The sequence below is a fragment of the Polyergus mexicanus genome, unplaced genomic scaffold (genome assembly GCF_030449975.1).
Source record: "Polyergus mexicanus isolate NDT 795.1 unplaced genomic scaffold, iyPolMexi1.0 SCAF_3, whole genome shotgun sequence".
In the NCBI taxonomy this organism is placed as follows: Eukaryota; Metazoa; Arthropoda; class Insecta; order Hymenoptera; family Formicidae; genus Polyergus; species Polyergus mexicanus.
Window position 1 is genome coordinate 3,797,760 of NW_027223323.1, and position 14,982 is coordinate 3,812,741.

General features: G+C 32.1%; 1 protein-coding gene across 36 annotated transcripts in view; it reads right to left on the reverse strand.

Moving 5' to 3' along the window:
- The window catches only part of LOC138932057 (longitudinals lacking protein, isoforms H/M/V), a 225,842-nt gene that overhangs the window by 154,166 nt on the left and 56,694 nt on the right, over nt 1–14,982 (reverse strand). The window contains exons 7-8 of one of the 36 annotated variants that reach the window (XM_070293552.1): nt 2,941–3,073; nt 2,341–2,563 (exon numbers count right to left, since the gene is read on the reverse strand). The exons of 30 other annotated variants lie outside the window; for them this stretch is intronic. In XM_070293552.1, the coding sequence (XP_070149653.1) occupies nt 2,356–2,563; nt 2,941–3,073 (341 nt within the window). In that variant the 3' untranslated portion in view covers nt 2,341–2,355. Of the gene's footprint in view, nt 1–954; nt 1,300–2,340; nt 2,564–2,940; nt 3,074–4,654; nt 5,116–6,107; nt 6,404–11,306; nt 11,697–12,669; nt 12,999–14,982 lie in introns of those variants that run through there. 5 more of the 36 variants (XM_070293572.1, XM_070293571.1, XM_070293574.1 and 2 more) reach the window with 5 other exon arrangements.

The window sequence follows — 14,982 nt, forward strand, 5'->3', positions numbered from 1 at the left end:
AAAGTGTAAGAGAGTCAAAAAATTGCGCAGATTCAAGTCACATAAACATGATTTTCTTAAGAGCAAATTGCTTCTCTAGTAAAATGTTTTTATTCAAACTTGAAAACAGACGTATGTTCGATACCTTTACATGACTAAGTACGTTCTCAGGTAATGAAACATATCCTCGATATTATTCCATCTATCGCAGGTGAAAAAAATACATCTCGAGTATCGTGGCTATCTCTATTTAATATAATTTCTTTCTATTAAAATCGCCTTTGAAAGATCGGCGCTCGTATCAATTCAAGTTCGACATTTTCGAAAAACAGTGTCATTTTCACTAATAAAGTTCACTTTGTGCTTTCGGAATGTGGCTTAAACTCAAACAAAGTATCTCATGAACTTGTCTAAATTTAAGATCACATGCAACTTGAAGCACGTAAAAAAATCAAGTATATCAACTATGTAAGTACCGCATTAAATAAATTTGTATATAAAATATAATATTCAGTCACGTATACAATATATGTACAATGTTTTTTTTTTTTTTTTTTTAAATTAGATGAAGAAAAGGAACAAGAAGCTGCGCTACGATTCAAGATGATGAAGAGAGAATCTAAAAACTAATCTTTCGAAATCTCTCTGTTTCAACATTCAAAGAATACAAGCGTTTTCTCAAGCATTTTCTTCGAATCGCGCGCAATATTCAAATCATCTTGCTGTGAAAATGAAAATAATATATATAATATTATATGTATATTATATACATATATATATATATATGTATATATATGTATAATATTATGCAACGATTGCACAAAACACAGGTACAAAAGGGGCAGCATTCTGTCAGGAACGCACGCAACTTCAGGAACAAAAATCCAGAAAAGAGAAGATATTCTTCGCTGGTCTCACGCTGGTCTATCGTCGGGGAGGGAAAATACGTGGGGAAAATACGCAGGGCGGCGGATCACAGGCATTAAAGCGACGCTCGCGTGGAAGTTCTCGTTTGCGCGCGCCGTAGCCGGCCGCGCAACTTGTCCTAGAAGAGCGTGTTGCAGATGACCGGCTTCGACGGATGCTTGTGCCTAATGTGATCCTGGATGTTGAACTTCTTCTTGCTAAGCTTGCCGCAATACGGGCATTCGAAGCGCGGCGGTTTGCCGCAATCGTACTTGAAGTGCGCCGTGACGGCGCTCTTCGTGGTGTAGCTCTTACGGCAGCGCGGACACGGGAAACGGTTCCTCGTTCTCCTCGGGCTCCTACCACCCGGATAGGTCCCATCGGGCCATTGCAGCGGTAACATTTGCAGAAACGCTGAAAAAAAAAACACGGAAGTGCACGGTTAGCTCGCTCGCACTCGTTCCCTTCGCGAGGGATAAATCACGGGATAAGTGATCCGTGATTTCTCTCTCTCTCTCTCTCTCTCTCTCTCTCTCTTTCTCTCTTTTTCTCTCAAGCACTTTGAAGCAACACGCAATGCATTCGTGCGAGAAAACTATTCCCATAAAATTTCGAGAGTTTAGGAAATTAAATTAGAATGGAAAATTATTTTATTTGTACCAATGAGTATATACATATTTCAGGACCTGATTCAACTCGATACGGCAAACCACTATGTAAATTGACTCAGTAAAACGGGATATCACTGATGATAATAATCTGAGAGATTGTCTGATCTCCATTCTCACGCGTGCGTGAATACTGGATGGCTAGCTTCGTTTAGTAAGGAATGAACAAATAAAGCGGTTAAAGGCATCTTCAAGCTGTGCACCAACAGATTGCGCGATAATTGATCGATCACATTTCGAATGATAAGACGAAGAATCAGATGGAACGCTTGGCAAGAGTGAGGGGAGTGTTAGTTTGAAACTACTTCAAAACTCAAAGTGCAAGTTACTGTTTAAATGATCTAAAAGAAAATCCTACTACTCTGTAACAAAAATACATGTTATTAGCCAAATAAATCGTAGTCTCGTTAAAAGTTACATAGAAGATCGGATTGTATAAGATGTTCCGAGAAAAACAGCGTAGATTTAAAATATGTAATTTTATATATATATATATATATATATATATATATATATATCGAAAAGTCATCTAACTATATTTTTAAACTTTCTGTGTAAAAAATATATAATTCAAAGGTAAATTTTTATGTTTCGTTAAAAATAAAATTAAAATTAGAAGAAGAATTTGATCAAAGGACAGGAAATTAATTCTTACATTCGATAAGCCTTATTCAATCCTTTTATTCAAAATAGACATAGACGGAAGTATTTCTATCCCAAGTAATTTTTTTTTTTTTTTTTTCCCATCAATTCAAAGCGTAATAAGAGAGATTTAATGCGAAAAAGCATTATATATTACTATTTATTCTTGCTCGTAATGGAGTCTAACAATTTCAAGATTCGATCCAGGATGTTTAACGCGTATATGTTTATAAACATTGTTGGACTGCTTGCTCTTCATACCGCAGTAAGGACATTGAAATCTCGGTGGACTACCACACTCGAACTTGTAATGGCGCAACATATGATGCACGTGACGATAGCTCCGCTGGCACTTCGGGCACGCGTATCTAGCAGAAAATTTATTATTCCATTTAATTCCAATATTCACTATCATAAGAAGCTAAAAAACAGAAATTTATTAACAATTCGTAATATATATTATAAAATTAATTATAATATTATTAAATGCGCATAAAACATACAATTATATAATATAAAAGCAAAAGAGATTTAATTCTAACTAAGATTTAACTATAGCAGCATTTCTTATAATTTATGAATTGTTTTGAATGATCGATAAATGTGAAATATTATCGTGAAATTGTGATAAAAATTAAAAATTATGAAAACTAGCCCGGTAAATAAAAGAAATAAATAAAATAATTTAGAAAAGTAATCTTTAACACTATTTATAGTAAATATCAAGTTCTTTCTTTCAACTCACCTGGTATTGCTATTATCCGAGCTTCTCGTCGGATGTTTCTGTCGTCGCCTGTAATGTGACAGCCATGACGGCTGTCCCTGATTATGAGCTTGATGATCAGATGCATTCGAGGTCGATGACATATACGTCGGATCTGAAAGCAAAAGCGGAGAATCACGGTGAAAAGTACGATAAAATATACCGATATTCTCCAGGACAGACCAAAAGGGAATAAACAAAGATCACGAAACACACAAAGCTCGTAAGATACATCGATTTCGGCAGCTCTTTTTTATTAGTCGTATCTATCGAGCATTTGTTATAAAAGCGATCAACACATACTCTCGCAAATGGATTAGTATAATCAAAATTGGCAAGAAAAGTATGCTTTCAGGTTGAAGAAAGAAATCAAACAGTCCATCTCATCTCGTTTAACTCCTCGTGCACGATCAAAATTACCTTCCGCATCTTTATTTACATATATAAATCGTCTATATATGTAAATTTACATTCTCCCGGAAAAAGTTGCATCAATATGAATCAAATTTTTAGATGCAGGATGAATCTTTCTAAAAATAATCATTATTTGTTTCTCTCATGCAAACCAAGACACAATCTCTGAAGACAGATTAGATTTCGCGACATTAAACCTGTCAAATGCAAAATGTCCAACGTTATGCATTTTTATAATTGTAAATTAGAGCTTGTACTTTGTTGAGTGAATAGATTCGTTGTAGCATTCTCCACACTTTGCGCACTTTCTGCAATTTTTGTATCGTGTCGCACTTCTTATATCATCAATTACAATAACACATACGATAATTACCATTCCTGGCCGCATACGTATTTCGTATGACAATGCAATTTTCTTTAAATTACATTTATTGCGGGAAAAGGATGATATATCGACGAAAAAATATGAAATAAATGAAAACAAGTAATTAAATAAATTCGATGCTTGCATGAGCATGTTTGCTATGAGTACATTGCCGATTTTTAATCGCCTCATACTTCTCTCTTCGTTGAATAAATTGTCTCGTACGAACAATCGTCGATATAGCAATTCATCAAAAACACATTGAAGTTAAGGATAATTTCGAGATGCGATCAGAACCAACTTTCGTACCGGTTTGTCAGTTGTTCTCATCAGCTGATTAGTTCCTTTGCGCGTAATGCTTTATGTTTGTGACGATGTCGATCAGAAAAACGCGCATTCCACGATGCAGCGCCCTGATGTGTCTATACACATTCGATACCTCTTTCGAACGCATCTCGCAGTAAGGACACTTGAACCTGGGCCCCTGGCCGCAGTCGTAGCGCACGTGTCTGTTCAGATTCGCCTTTCTGGTGAAGCCGCTCGGACAGTTCGGACAGTAAAACGCCTTGGAACTCCTGCGACGTGACAGATAGTCCCAGTCGACTGGAACAAAAATCCACCACGCTAATTCAAGATTGGATATAAGTGCGTAACGCATACCGACGTCGATTGGTGCATGCAATATAATGAGAGCAATGAAAACTGATCTATCTATAATATCGTATATTCGGAGGGGAAGTCACCGAGAATCTTGCGAGCGCAAAATTATGGAAAATGTAGCGCAATACGACAAGTCTGAAACAGAGGAAAGATTAGAAATCTTTCGGCAATGCGCAATAATCGATGGAGAAGAGAACGAGGGCAACAAAGAGAAGCAATGATCGACGGGTAATAGAGAAAATGCACTTTAATATCCTGTCCGTGATATAACAAATGTAGTACAAAGAATTCAACATCGAGTATGATCAACAATGATCGAGAAAATTGCGCTAGAAACGTGGAGCTCCTATAACAATGAAAAAAAAAAAGCTTCACGACAAATGTCAGATTATTCCGGGAAATTGGCAAATTTTGGATCGGGAGTCCCTCGAAATCTAGTTATATCGCGTCAGGATGCCTGGGGATACAGTTACTCATATTTAACACGTCGATGGCGAAGACGTCGTGATTCTCGTGCAAGCGCTTGACATGCTTATAAGTGTCCCAGGAATACCGCGACATGTATGCGCAGTAAGGACACTTGTAACGCGGCTCCTTGCCGTTGCAGGCGCTCGTCACGTGCCGCTTCAAGTGGGCCTTCTTAAAGTAACTGTTGGGACAGTTCAAGCACTGATACGGCCTGTCGTTCCATGGACAATAGGAATACCACTCCTGATATCCTGAAACATAACCGGCAGCACCATGCCATGATTTGTCAGTGTAAAAACGCAAGTTGCGAAAAAAAAAACTGTCTTCCATACGAAGAAATTCTTTTCTTCTTTTACGGAAAATATGATATATTTCATAAGTAAACGTAGAGAAGACTTATTATATATAAACTCGCAGGTATGCCATATAGAGGGATCAAAAACAAATTGCCACAAGAGTAATGTTCTATTTGATATCCTTTATCGTGCATTGTATTTAATATAGAAATTAGATTCTGCAAGCTTAGCGATAATAGTATAATAATAATGTAATAATCAAATAAGAATGAACATATACATTTTATATTAAACGTATAGATGTTATAAAGTGTATGCATGATTATTTAACAATAATCTAAATAAATACACTAAAAATAAATCGCAACAATGTAACATTAATTTAGCTTAGTCGTTTTGTCTGTAGTTTATGCAGAGAAGATAATAAAAAATAAGAAAAATCAACGTACATTCATACATGTATGCATACAAAATTATCGCATAGCTCATAGCATAAAAATATATATAATTAATTAAGTATAAATTGCGTGCTTGAAGTCTCAATTCGTACGAACAGTATATAATCTATCGTTTATCTCATCAGTTATTTAATAATTAATTCTTTCTTACAAAAAAACGCATTTACACATCATTCTATCCAATGTTTGTACAAACCAAAAAATATTCATTCGCTATAGATTTCCTAATGAAAATCGACTTGATTAGCAGTTTGTGCTGCTGTTTCTTTCCAACATTTAACGATGTTTAATATAATTGTAACAACGTAAATCGTTTCGATCATCTCGCGCTCTTACGCCATCGTATCGCAAGCAAAAAAAATCAACAAGTTATTGAAGCATTAATTACTGCTAATAATTCTGAAGTAAAAACTAGAAGATCTAGTAAAAACTAGATTTGTGTTTCATATATAGAAATACATACAGTGGAAAGATACATAATAGAAACATAATGGCAGGATCTATTTTTTAAAGTCAAACGGATGTCGACGAATTCTTCACGATGTCTAAGACCAGGACCTTAGAGTTCTTGTGTTTCCTCCTCACGTGGCAGTAAACGTCCGATGTTTTTTTACTGCGAAACTGACAATACGGGCACTGAAAACGCGGCTCCTGCCCGCACTCGTACTTTAAATGTCTTGTCAGGCTTGGTTTCTGAGCAAAGGCACTAAGACACTTTGGACACGAAAACTTCTTTTTCTTGACGATGAAAAAACTAGGATTGCTTTTTGTTGGCGAATCGAGATCTAGAAAAAGAAAAGATAATGGAATGATCAACGTCTATGCCTGAAAAAATTGATTAAATTAAATATATTCAGACATTTAAATTGAATCTTCTTCAGGAACAATCAATGTTACGATTAGTCTAAAACAATTAGCTATGAACAAGTTGTCATTAATTAGCATGCTTTCGTCTTAAAGCAAATCTGTATAAGCTGTTTTTAGTTACAGGAATTAAACAGGGATTAAAAAGAAAAAAATTATTTTAATTGAAAGTCTTTCAATACAATTACGTCAAACAAATACAATATTTTTAACACTCTCTTAATATTTTCTTTAATATTTTTAACACTTACGGAAGCGTTGAAAAACATTCAACGGAAGCTTTCAACTTTATACATTTCCTATAATTGTTACACCAAATGATTTCATCTAGTTTCTTTATCAATATTTACAAAAAAATATTACTTTATAATACGTACAATTTTATCAATTTTTTTTTAAGTTAGGAGATATATAAACTATTTATTTCAAAATAATTTAAATTATTAAATTTGATCGCATAAATGCAAGTTTATTTTCTCTTAAATAATAAAAGTGTTAAATAAAATTAAATGGGAAAGTATGTAAATCTCGAAAAGAAATAAATAATAAATTCCTCTCTCGCTTCGTGTATCTCGATGTTAATATCCGTCTAACTGACGTCATGAAAGTTTCTTGAGACTCAGAAAAAAATGTGACGCGATACATGCAAATCGTTGTATTAATAGATATGTCATGAATTCATGGTAACATTGAAAACTTTATTAAATATCAGTTTTACAATAATAAACCGCATGATATACTCTTATCAAAATTTTAAACACTCTCTTAACTGAAATATAATTAAAATAATTAAACTTAACTGGAATACAATTAAAACAATTAAACTTTACTATTTGTTTCATTCTGCTCGTAATTTTTTGATGACAATATTTTTTAGTTTTTAATTGTCTATAACAAAAAAAATATTTTTATTCTTTATATTCTTTTTCTGATATACGCACGCCCTTAATTTCCAAGAAATATAAATTTTTTGAATATGTTAAAGTACGTATACATATTTTTATATTTTTCTGTTATAAGCATAACCACCGTTTATAAATCGTGTAAAAAAAAACAATAAACAATTATTTAAAAAAGTATATTAGTAATAACTCTTATTTCTGTTTCATGCCAAATATATATATACCATATAAATAACTTGAATGTCGTATTCAAAAAAAATTAGAAATTTACAAAAAAAAATTCGTGTCAATCTCTAATTTCATTGTTTTCAAAAATAATCTTTTCAGGAATAAAATACCTTTTCGTATCTAATAAAAATAATACTCTCCGTTCAATATATTATTAAATTCTCTACTTGTGACACGCACGCACGTTCCATATTTTACACATATGTATTTTATCAAGGACTCTGTATTTTGTTTTTAATCGTAATTTAGAAAAGGATTCATTCGTGAGTTTCTGACTGTTGAAATATGTCGATAACATAGACGACGTAATCTTCATGTTTGGCCCGAATGTGCTTCCGTACATCAGTCTTGACCTTGCACATGTAGTAGCAATAGGGACACTTGAACCTGGGCAGTTGACCGCATTGATAACGCAGATGACTCGTCAAGTTTCTCTTCCACGTGAAGACGCTTCGACAATTTGAATTCGGACATGGAAACTGGCCTGATTTGCACCTTGATCTATTAGTCCCAGGTTGTCTGGTCCAGCACGCGGATTTTTTATTATCTGAAAAAGTAACGACTCGTTCGCGATTAAAAGCTTCAATAATACTCATGAATGCGTGCGAAAAGACAGAGTGCATATCGTCCCTGAAACAAAAGAAACATTATCGTCAAAATTGCGAGTTTGCATAATATTTATATTGTATAATCTCGATACTTTGATTAAGACGAGATCTATCTTCTTACATGAATTTCCTTTCCTCTTTCTAAGCTGAAATTGCAATTCTTAATTGTATCTCTTTGATCTGTCTTGTCTGTGTGACGCATTTTATTTAATATTCAGAAGCAACAACTTCGTATTTAAACTAAATGTTTACCACACATATGATTTTCTCAGCAGGTTGTTTTTGAAAACAGATAAAACGTATATTTGTTTTTATCTATTTATTTATTTTATTCCAATATATTTTAATATATATATATATATATATATATATATATATATATATATTTTAATATATATATATATATATATATATATATATATGGTATACAAGTTTGACCGAATACTCATCAAAAATCTAATATAGTTTCTAAAAAATTTATTTAAACAAACATTGGCATTCTGCGCGAGTATTCGCCAATATTATCCATAAGTTTTGATCAGAAAAATAATTATGATCAGTATTATGTCATCAGTTAAGTTGGAAATCATTTAACAAGACATGTATATTCAAAGTATATCAAGTACGTAAAAAAACAGACAAATTTCTCTATTTTACGCCAACCAAAAGCAGCGTAATTATCTTTGCCAATCAGGACAACTTTCACATTTCTCTTCAAACGGGTCAATGACATAGATCTTTCGATTCTTATGCTTGCGGATGATATGTTTTCTGACATTGCCTTTGAACTTGACTTTATAATCATCACAATAAGAGGACTTAAAACGCGGCATACGACCGCACCCATATCTGAGATCTTCTTCCACTTGAAGACACGGCCATATTATTCGGGCAAAGAAATTCGATTTCGATGTCGTCGAAGAACGATGTATCAAAAGTTTCGTTAACATTTGGAAGCAGAAAAACAAAAGGAGATGTTCAATTAGTTCTGACGCAAAATCATGCGTCTCTCGCGTTGATAAGACGAAGAAATCGATCACTTCTTTGTCGCGAATGTTATCTTCCAAAAATGAAATACATAAAAACAAGTAAAATAAGAATACTGACAAATGAAGATGTGGCAACATAAAAGTAAAATACTTGATATCTATGAATATCACACTTAATATATAACGATTATCCATGAAATTCTGCGTAGCATAAATTCCTTGTGTTTAAAATGCAATATTAAGACATCAAATTATTGTCAATTATTGTTGATTTATTATTTGCAACAAAATAAAGAGATAACATTGAAAAGATAACTATTGTTTTCATTAAAGAAAAGAAGGATAAAATATAACTTCAACGAATACAACAATAAGGTATATTAATTTTTATTTCTCTTTTTAGAAATAGAAATGTGACTCTAATTTAATATATTTAATACATTAGATAACATATTTGTTAAAATAATTTAAAAATCATATATTTATATAAGCATCTTCAAGAAAAAATTAAATTTCTTTACATTTCTTTTTTCATTTTATGCCAGAGACAATTTTAAATTTGTACAGATATAAAAAAAAACTAATTTAAACATTTAATAAATAATTAATAATAACATCTTGAATCAGTAATAACATCGCATACATTTTTCTCTTCATTATCAACTTTATTTAAAACATCCGTGTTTGACTTTTGCGGCATCTTGATCGTTGTAGACTTTAATTTTAATCGCGATACGAACAGTGTAAAGATAGGTCAGTAAAAGCTTCGATTAGCTTCGTTATTCGTCCGTCTTCATGCCGAGTGTGGAGCAAGAATTATTGAAAATGTCCACGACATAAATCGCAAAATCCTTATGTTTTCTGATGATGTGTTTTTTCACATCGGCTTTGGCTTTGCAGCAATATTTACAATAAGGACATTTGAAGCGCGGCATAGAAGAACCGCACTCATATCTGAGATGCCTCGTCAGATTCCTCTTCCAATTGAAAGCGCGGCCGTAATTGTGATTCGGGCAAGGAAATGATCTGATCTCATTATCGATATCGTCCGGAAACGAACTGCTGAAGACTGTAAAAGATCCGTTAACACCTGGAAGCAGAAGAATAAACGAAGGATGTTCCGTCAGTCAGTTCTGGCGCAAAGCCTTAAATCCCACAGGTTAACATGCAGAAGAGACCCAATCGCTTCGTCCCAAGAATTATTTTCCAAAAGTGATGTGTGCACAAAACTAAGAATGCTGAAAAATTAAGATGTGTCAATGTAAAAGTAAAATACCCGATATCTGTAGAGTCACCCCATTCAATACACGACAATTGTTCATGAAATTTTCCACGTCGTAAGTATTTTTAAATGCAAAATGCATATGACATTAATAATTAATTAAATATTAATAATAAAAATAATGCAATAAGACATTAATAATCAAACATTAGAAAATTACGTTTCGTTAAATCTCTAGAGATCATCTTCCAGCATAATCCAGACGAATATTCTATATTTACCTTCTGACAATATTTATCTGACAAAGAAATAAATTATTATCTATTTGTCAATTGCTACAATTATATCTACAATATAAAAGCAATAATATTGAAAAGATAACTTTATTGTTTTCACTAAAGAAAAAGGATAGAATACACGAATGTGGGAATTAATAGCCTCATCTAAAATGGATATTAATTTTTATTTCTCTTTCTAAAATTAAAGATAATTCTAATTTAAACAATAAATTAAATACACACATATTAAATAATCCATTTGTAAATAGAATTCAGAAATCCTATTATACACATGTAAGTATCTTTTCATAAAAAATCGTATTCTTTTTAAATTTTTTATTTTGTTTTAAACCCCAGAGACAACTTTAAATTTGCATAGGCATAAAAAATTTAATTTAAACAATTATTAATTTTAACAATTGATAAATGATTAATAATAATAGACATAAGAAACTTAATTTAAACAATTATTAATTTTAACAATTAAATGATTAATAATAATATTTTAACAATCAATAATATAACATCGCATAAATATTTATTATCCATCATTAATTTTATATTAAGAAAACGTATTCGAGATTGCAGTGTCTTGATTGTTATAAAATTTCGATTGTTATAGAATCGCGGTACAACAATCAGCATCGAGCCACGTAAAAACAAGTCTCGATTAGTTTTTTTGTTCAGCCACCTACATGCCGAGCGTGCAGTAAAAATTCTTCAAGATGTCCACGACGTAAACCGCGTGGTCCTTGTGCCTTCTGATGATGTGTTTTTTTACGTCGGCTTTGGCTTTGCAGCAATACTTGCAATAGGGACACTTGAACCGCGGCATAAGACCGCACTCGTATTTAAGATGCCTCGTCAGGTTTCCCTTCCAATCAAAGGATCTTATGCAATTGGAATTGGGACAAACGTAGAATCCGCCATACCGCTTTCTGATTTTTGTATTCGTGTCCATGTCACATAGTCTTGTCGCGAAGAAGTCTGAAAAGAACAAGGATGTCGTTGTGAGCAGAATGATCTGCGATTTGTTGTTGACAAGACGTACATATAGCAAAGCCCAAGCCATTAGTTTTAATCTTTTTAAACATTGTTGCATTACACTGTAAAGATATAATATCTATTAAAATCCATTGTAATCTGACTAATTTAATCTGAAAGCATCGTGTAATCATATTTTATTTTTGGGTTCTTACATCTAGAATTTATATTGAATTTATATTTATAACAAATTGGTCGCAAAAAATTTAACATAAAAATTCCTTTAAAAACCTTATTTTATTAAATCGTTCAAAATTAATTCAATCAGAAAAAAGTCCTTAAAAGTAAATATTAACATTAAATAGAAAAATGTAATTAAAAAAATTAATATCAGTGTAATTCGACTAATAAAAAATTTATCTTCCATTTCTTTCCCTCAAAAGATTTATCTTTCGTAAGAAGATTGGTCCTTTATTTTTGAAAAATGCAAGCTCTATTAATTTCTAGGAACACATCTTTTCGTTTTATCTTCTAAAATTTCCTTAATTATTATCAAAACTTTCATATTCTCTCTCTTATAGGAAAATATCAATTTGAGGTTTCATTCTTTTTCATCATATATGGTACTTTACTTCTTCTTTACTGACTTTTGATATTTATAGAGTAAAATTGGAAAAAAAGAAAGAAACCTTCTATTCACAATTTACATATATATTTATATTCAGGATAAATAATTAACTGTTATAAAAATGTACCTTTTCTTTAACGCAACCACATAACTTAAAATTAAATAAGATGAAAAGAAAAAAAAGAACAAGTCTCTCTATTTTTTTTCTAACGCAGTAATAGTTAAACGTGATAATTATATAACGCAATTCACGATTTAAAAAAAAAAATATTTTCTTATTGTAAAACAATTATTTCGAAATATGTATAATGTATTCGACGACGAACATTGTACGTGATTGTATTGAAAAGTTTTATGAAGCTAAAGCACATTTCATAAATCGCGGCGCACATCGGAAGTGAACCGGAATCATTGAGAGTTGGTGGTCAGGACGTAGATGTTGCGATCCTTGTGCATTTTTTTGATGTGTCTATTGATATTGGCCTTCCATTTGCCGCAGTAATCACAATGGGGACATTTGAAGCGCGGTTCCTTGCCACACTCATTACGCAAGTGCCTCTTCAGAGAGCATTTCCATACGAATATGCTGGGACACTTGGGGCATTGGTATTTTTTGTAATTATCGTTGACACATCGATTCTTCAATGTCCTCCTGTAGAAGATCGCGGGATAGATATCTGCGAACATAGAGCGATTCCGACCGGTTATTAGATACGTCAAAGCAATCGCGTGCGAACGCATCGACTTGAATATTGACTCCCATATGACTGTTCAAACATAATAATAAAGAAATAATTCAATTCAAAGTGTTTCATAAATTTAGTATGAGCAGTGGTTATACAATAAGCTCGGTATAAAAACAAAGATAATAAAAATGATTTATTCTAAAAAAATGCGTGTGTAATAATATGGATGATGGTGGAATACATCTTTAAAGAATGTGTATAAGTTAATCATTGCATGATATATAGCGTAGAAGAGATGTCAAGAAAATTGTTATGTTGATATTTGTTGATATTTTAGATTTGATTGATAGTTTTGATTGATGGTTGTTGATATTTTATGCGACACTAAATGCATATTAATTAATCAGTGTTAATCTATGTATATGTTTCGCATATAATCTATATAGAATCTGGCACAATATCGTACAAAATTATTATTATTATTATTATTATTTACGCAAATAATCATTCGTACAATCTTTTTTACAAAAGTATTATTTATCATTAATAATATAATATACACGTTTCATGTTTTAACTGCCGGAGAAATCGTTTTCAGGGTTTCTTGACGCGGCGCTTAATCATGTCGACGGTTTGCACCTCGTTCCTTTTACAATCGGCGCGGATGTGTTTGTAAACATCATTGTGCAGCTTTTACCGATGATTACAGAACGAACATTCCAAGCACGGATCCTGCCTGTACAGGAAATGCTGTATAAGGCTCCTCTTCCGCTTGAAAACGCTGTGACAACTCGGACAACCAACGGTTAGATCGAATATTTGGAACGAGTTCTAGGTATCATGGAACAACGAAAAGATCGAAACAAAACGGTTAGCCAGGCTTGGCGGATTTTATTTAGAGACTGGCAATCATGTTGAAAGTACAATATTACCATAATGCCACAAATTCGGAAACATCATATTCATTATTATTGAGTTGTAATCTGAAAAAAACTGCTTTTACAACACTATACCTATGCTATAATGTAGGATAAGGATTTATTGCAAGTATAATACTTACCATTTATACCCTCTTTAATAGACACACACACACATAGATCTATTAAGATTTATAACATTTTTATATATTCTGAAGAATTTCATTTAACATCAAACAATAAGAATTTTAAAAATATTAAAAAATATTACTAAGTCTAATAACAATAAATATACATTATCTTTGTCAATTTTACAAAACATTACCATCATAAAATTAATATAGCTTATACATATACTATAGATAATTAAATTTGACACAATATAGATTTAAATTGCGATCTAAACAATTAATCTCTTGCGTTGCTATTATATAATTATTATACATTAATATACACATTACGGGATATCAATCATGTGATTAACGAGAAATTATTAGCAATGATAACTGGTAGTTCAGCGTATTCAATGGCACTTTTCATTTATCCTATATATAATAATAAAATAATGTCACATTAAAAAGAGCCATTTTTTTGTTAGACATTTTATTAATGAAAATTATATAATAATAATAATGGGATAAAAAATAATAATGAAAAATGTGCAAACTTAAAAATTAATAACATCCTCTTTAATACTCGCGCGTGTATATATATATAAACTTCACCATACACTATACAAATCTTAATAAATCTGTAAATAAATTAAGAGTAAAATTTTGTTGCAGCCTTCTCTTCAATCTTTGCAGAAATTTATTAATATATTATCAATTGTGTGTAAAACAATTTGTGATGTAAAACGATCAATGTGGTTTGTAGACGTAACGTCTGACAACATCGAGCGCATACACCTCTCTCTTCTTGTGATTTCTGCGCACGTGTTTGTAAACGTTGCAACGCAAATTGCAACGACACTGGCAATACGGGCACTTGAATCGCGGGCTTTGTCCACAGGAATAAAACAAATGCCTGTTAAGGCTGTTCTTCCTCTTGAACATGCG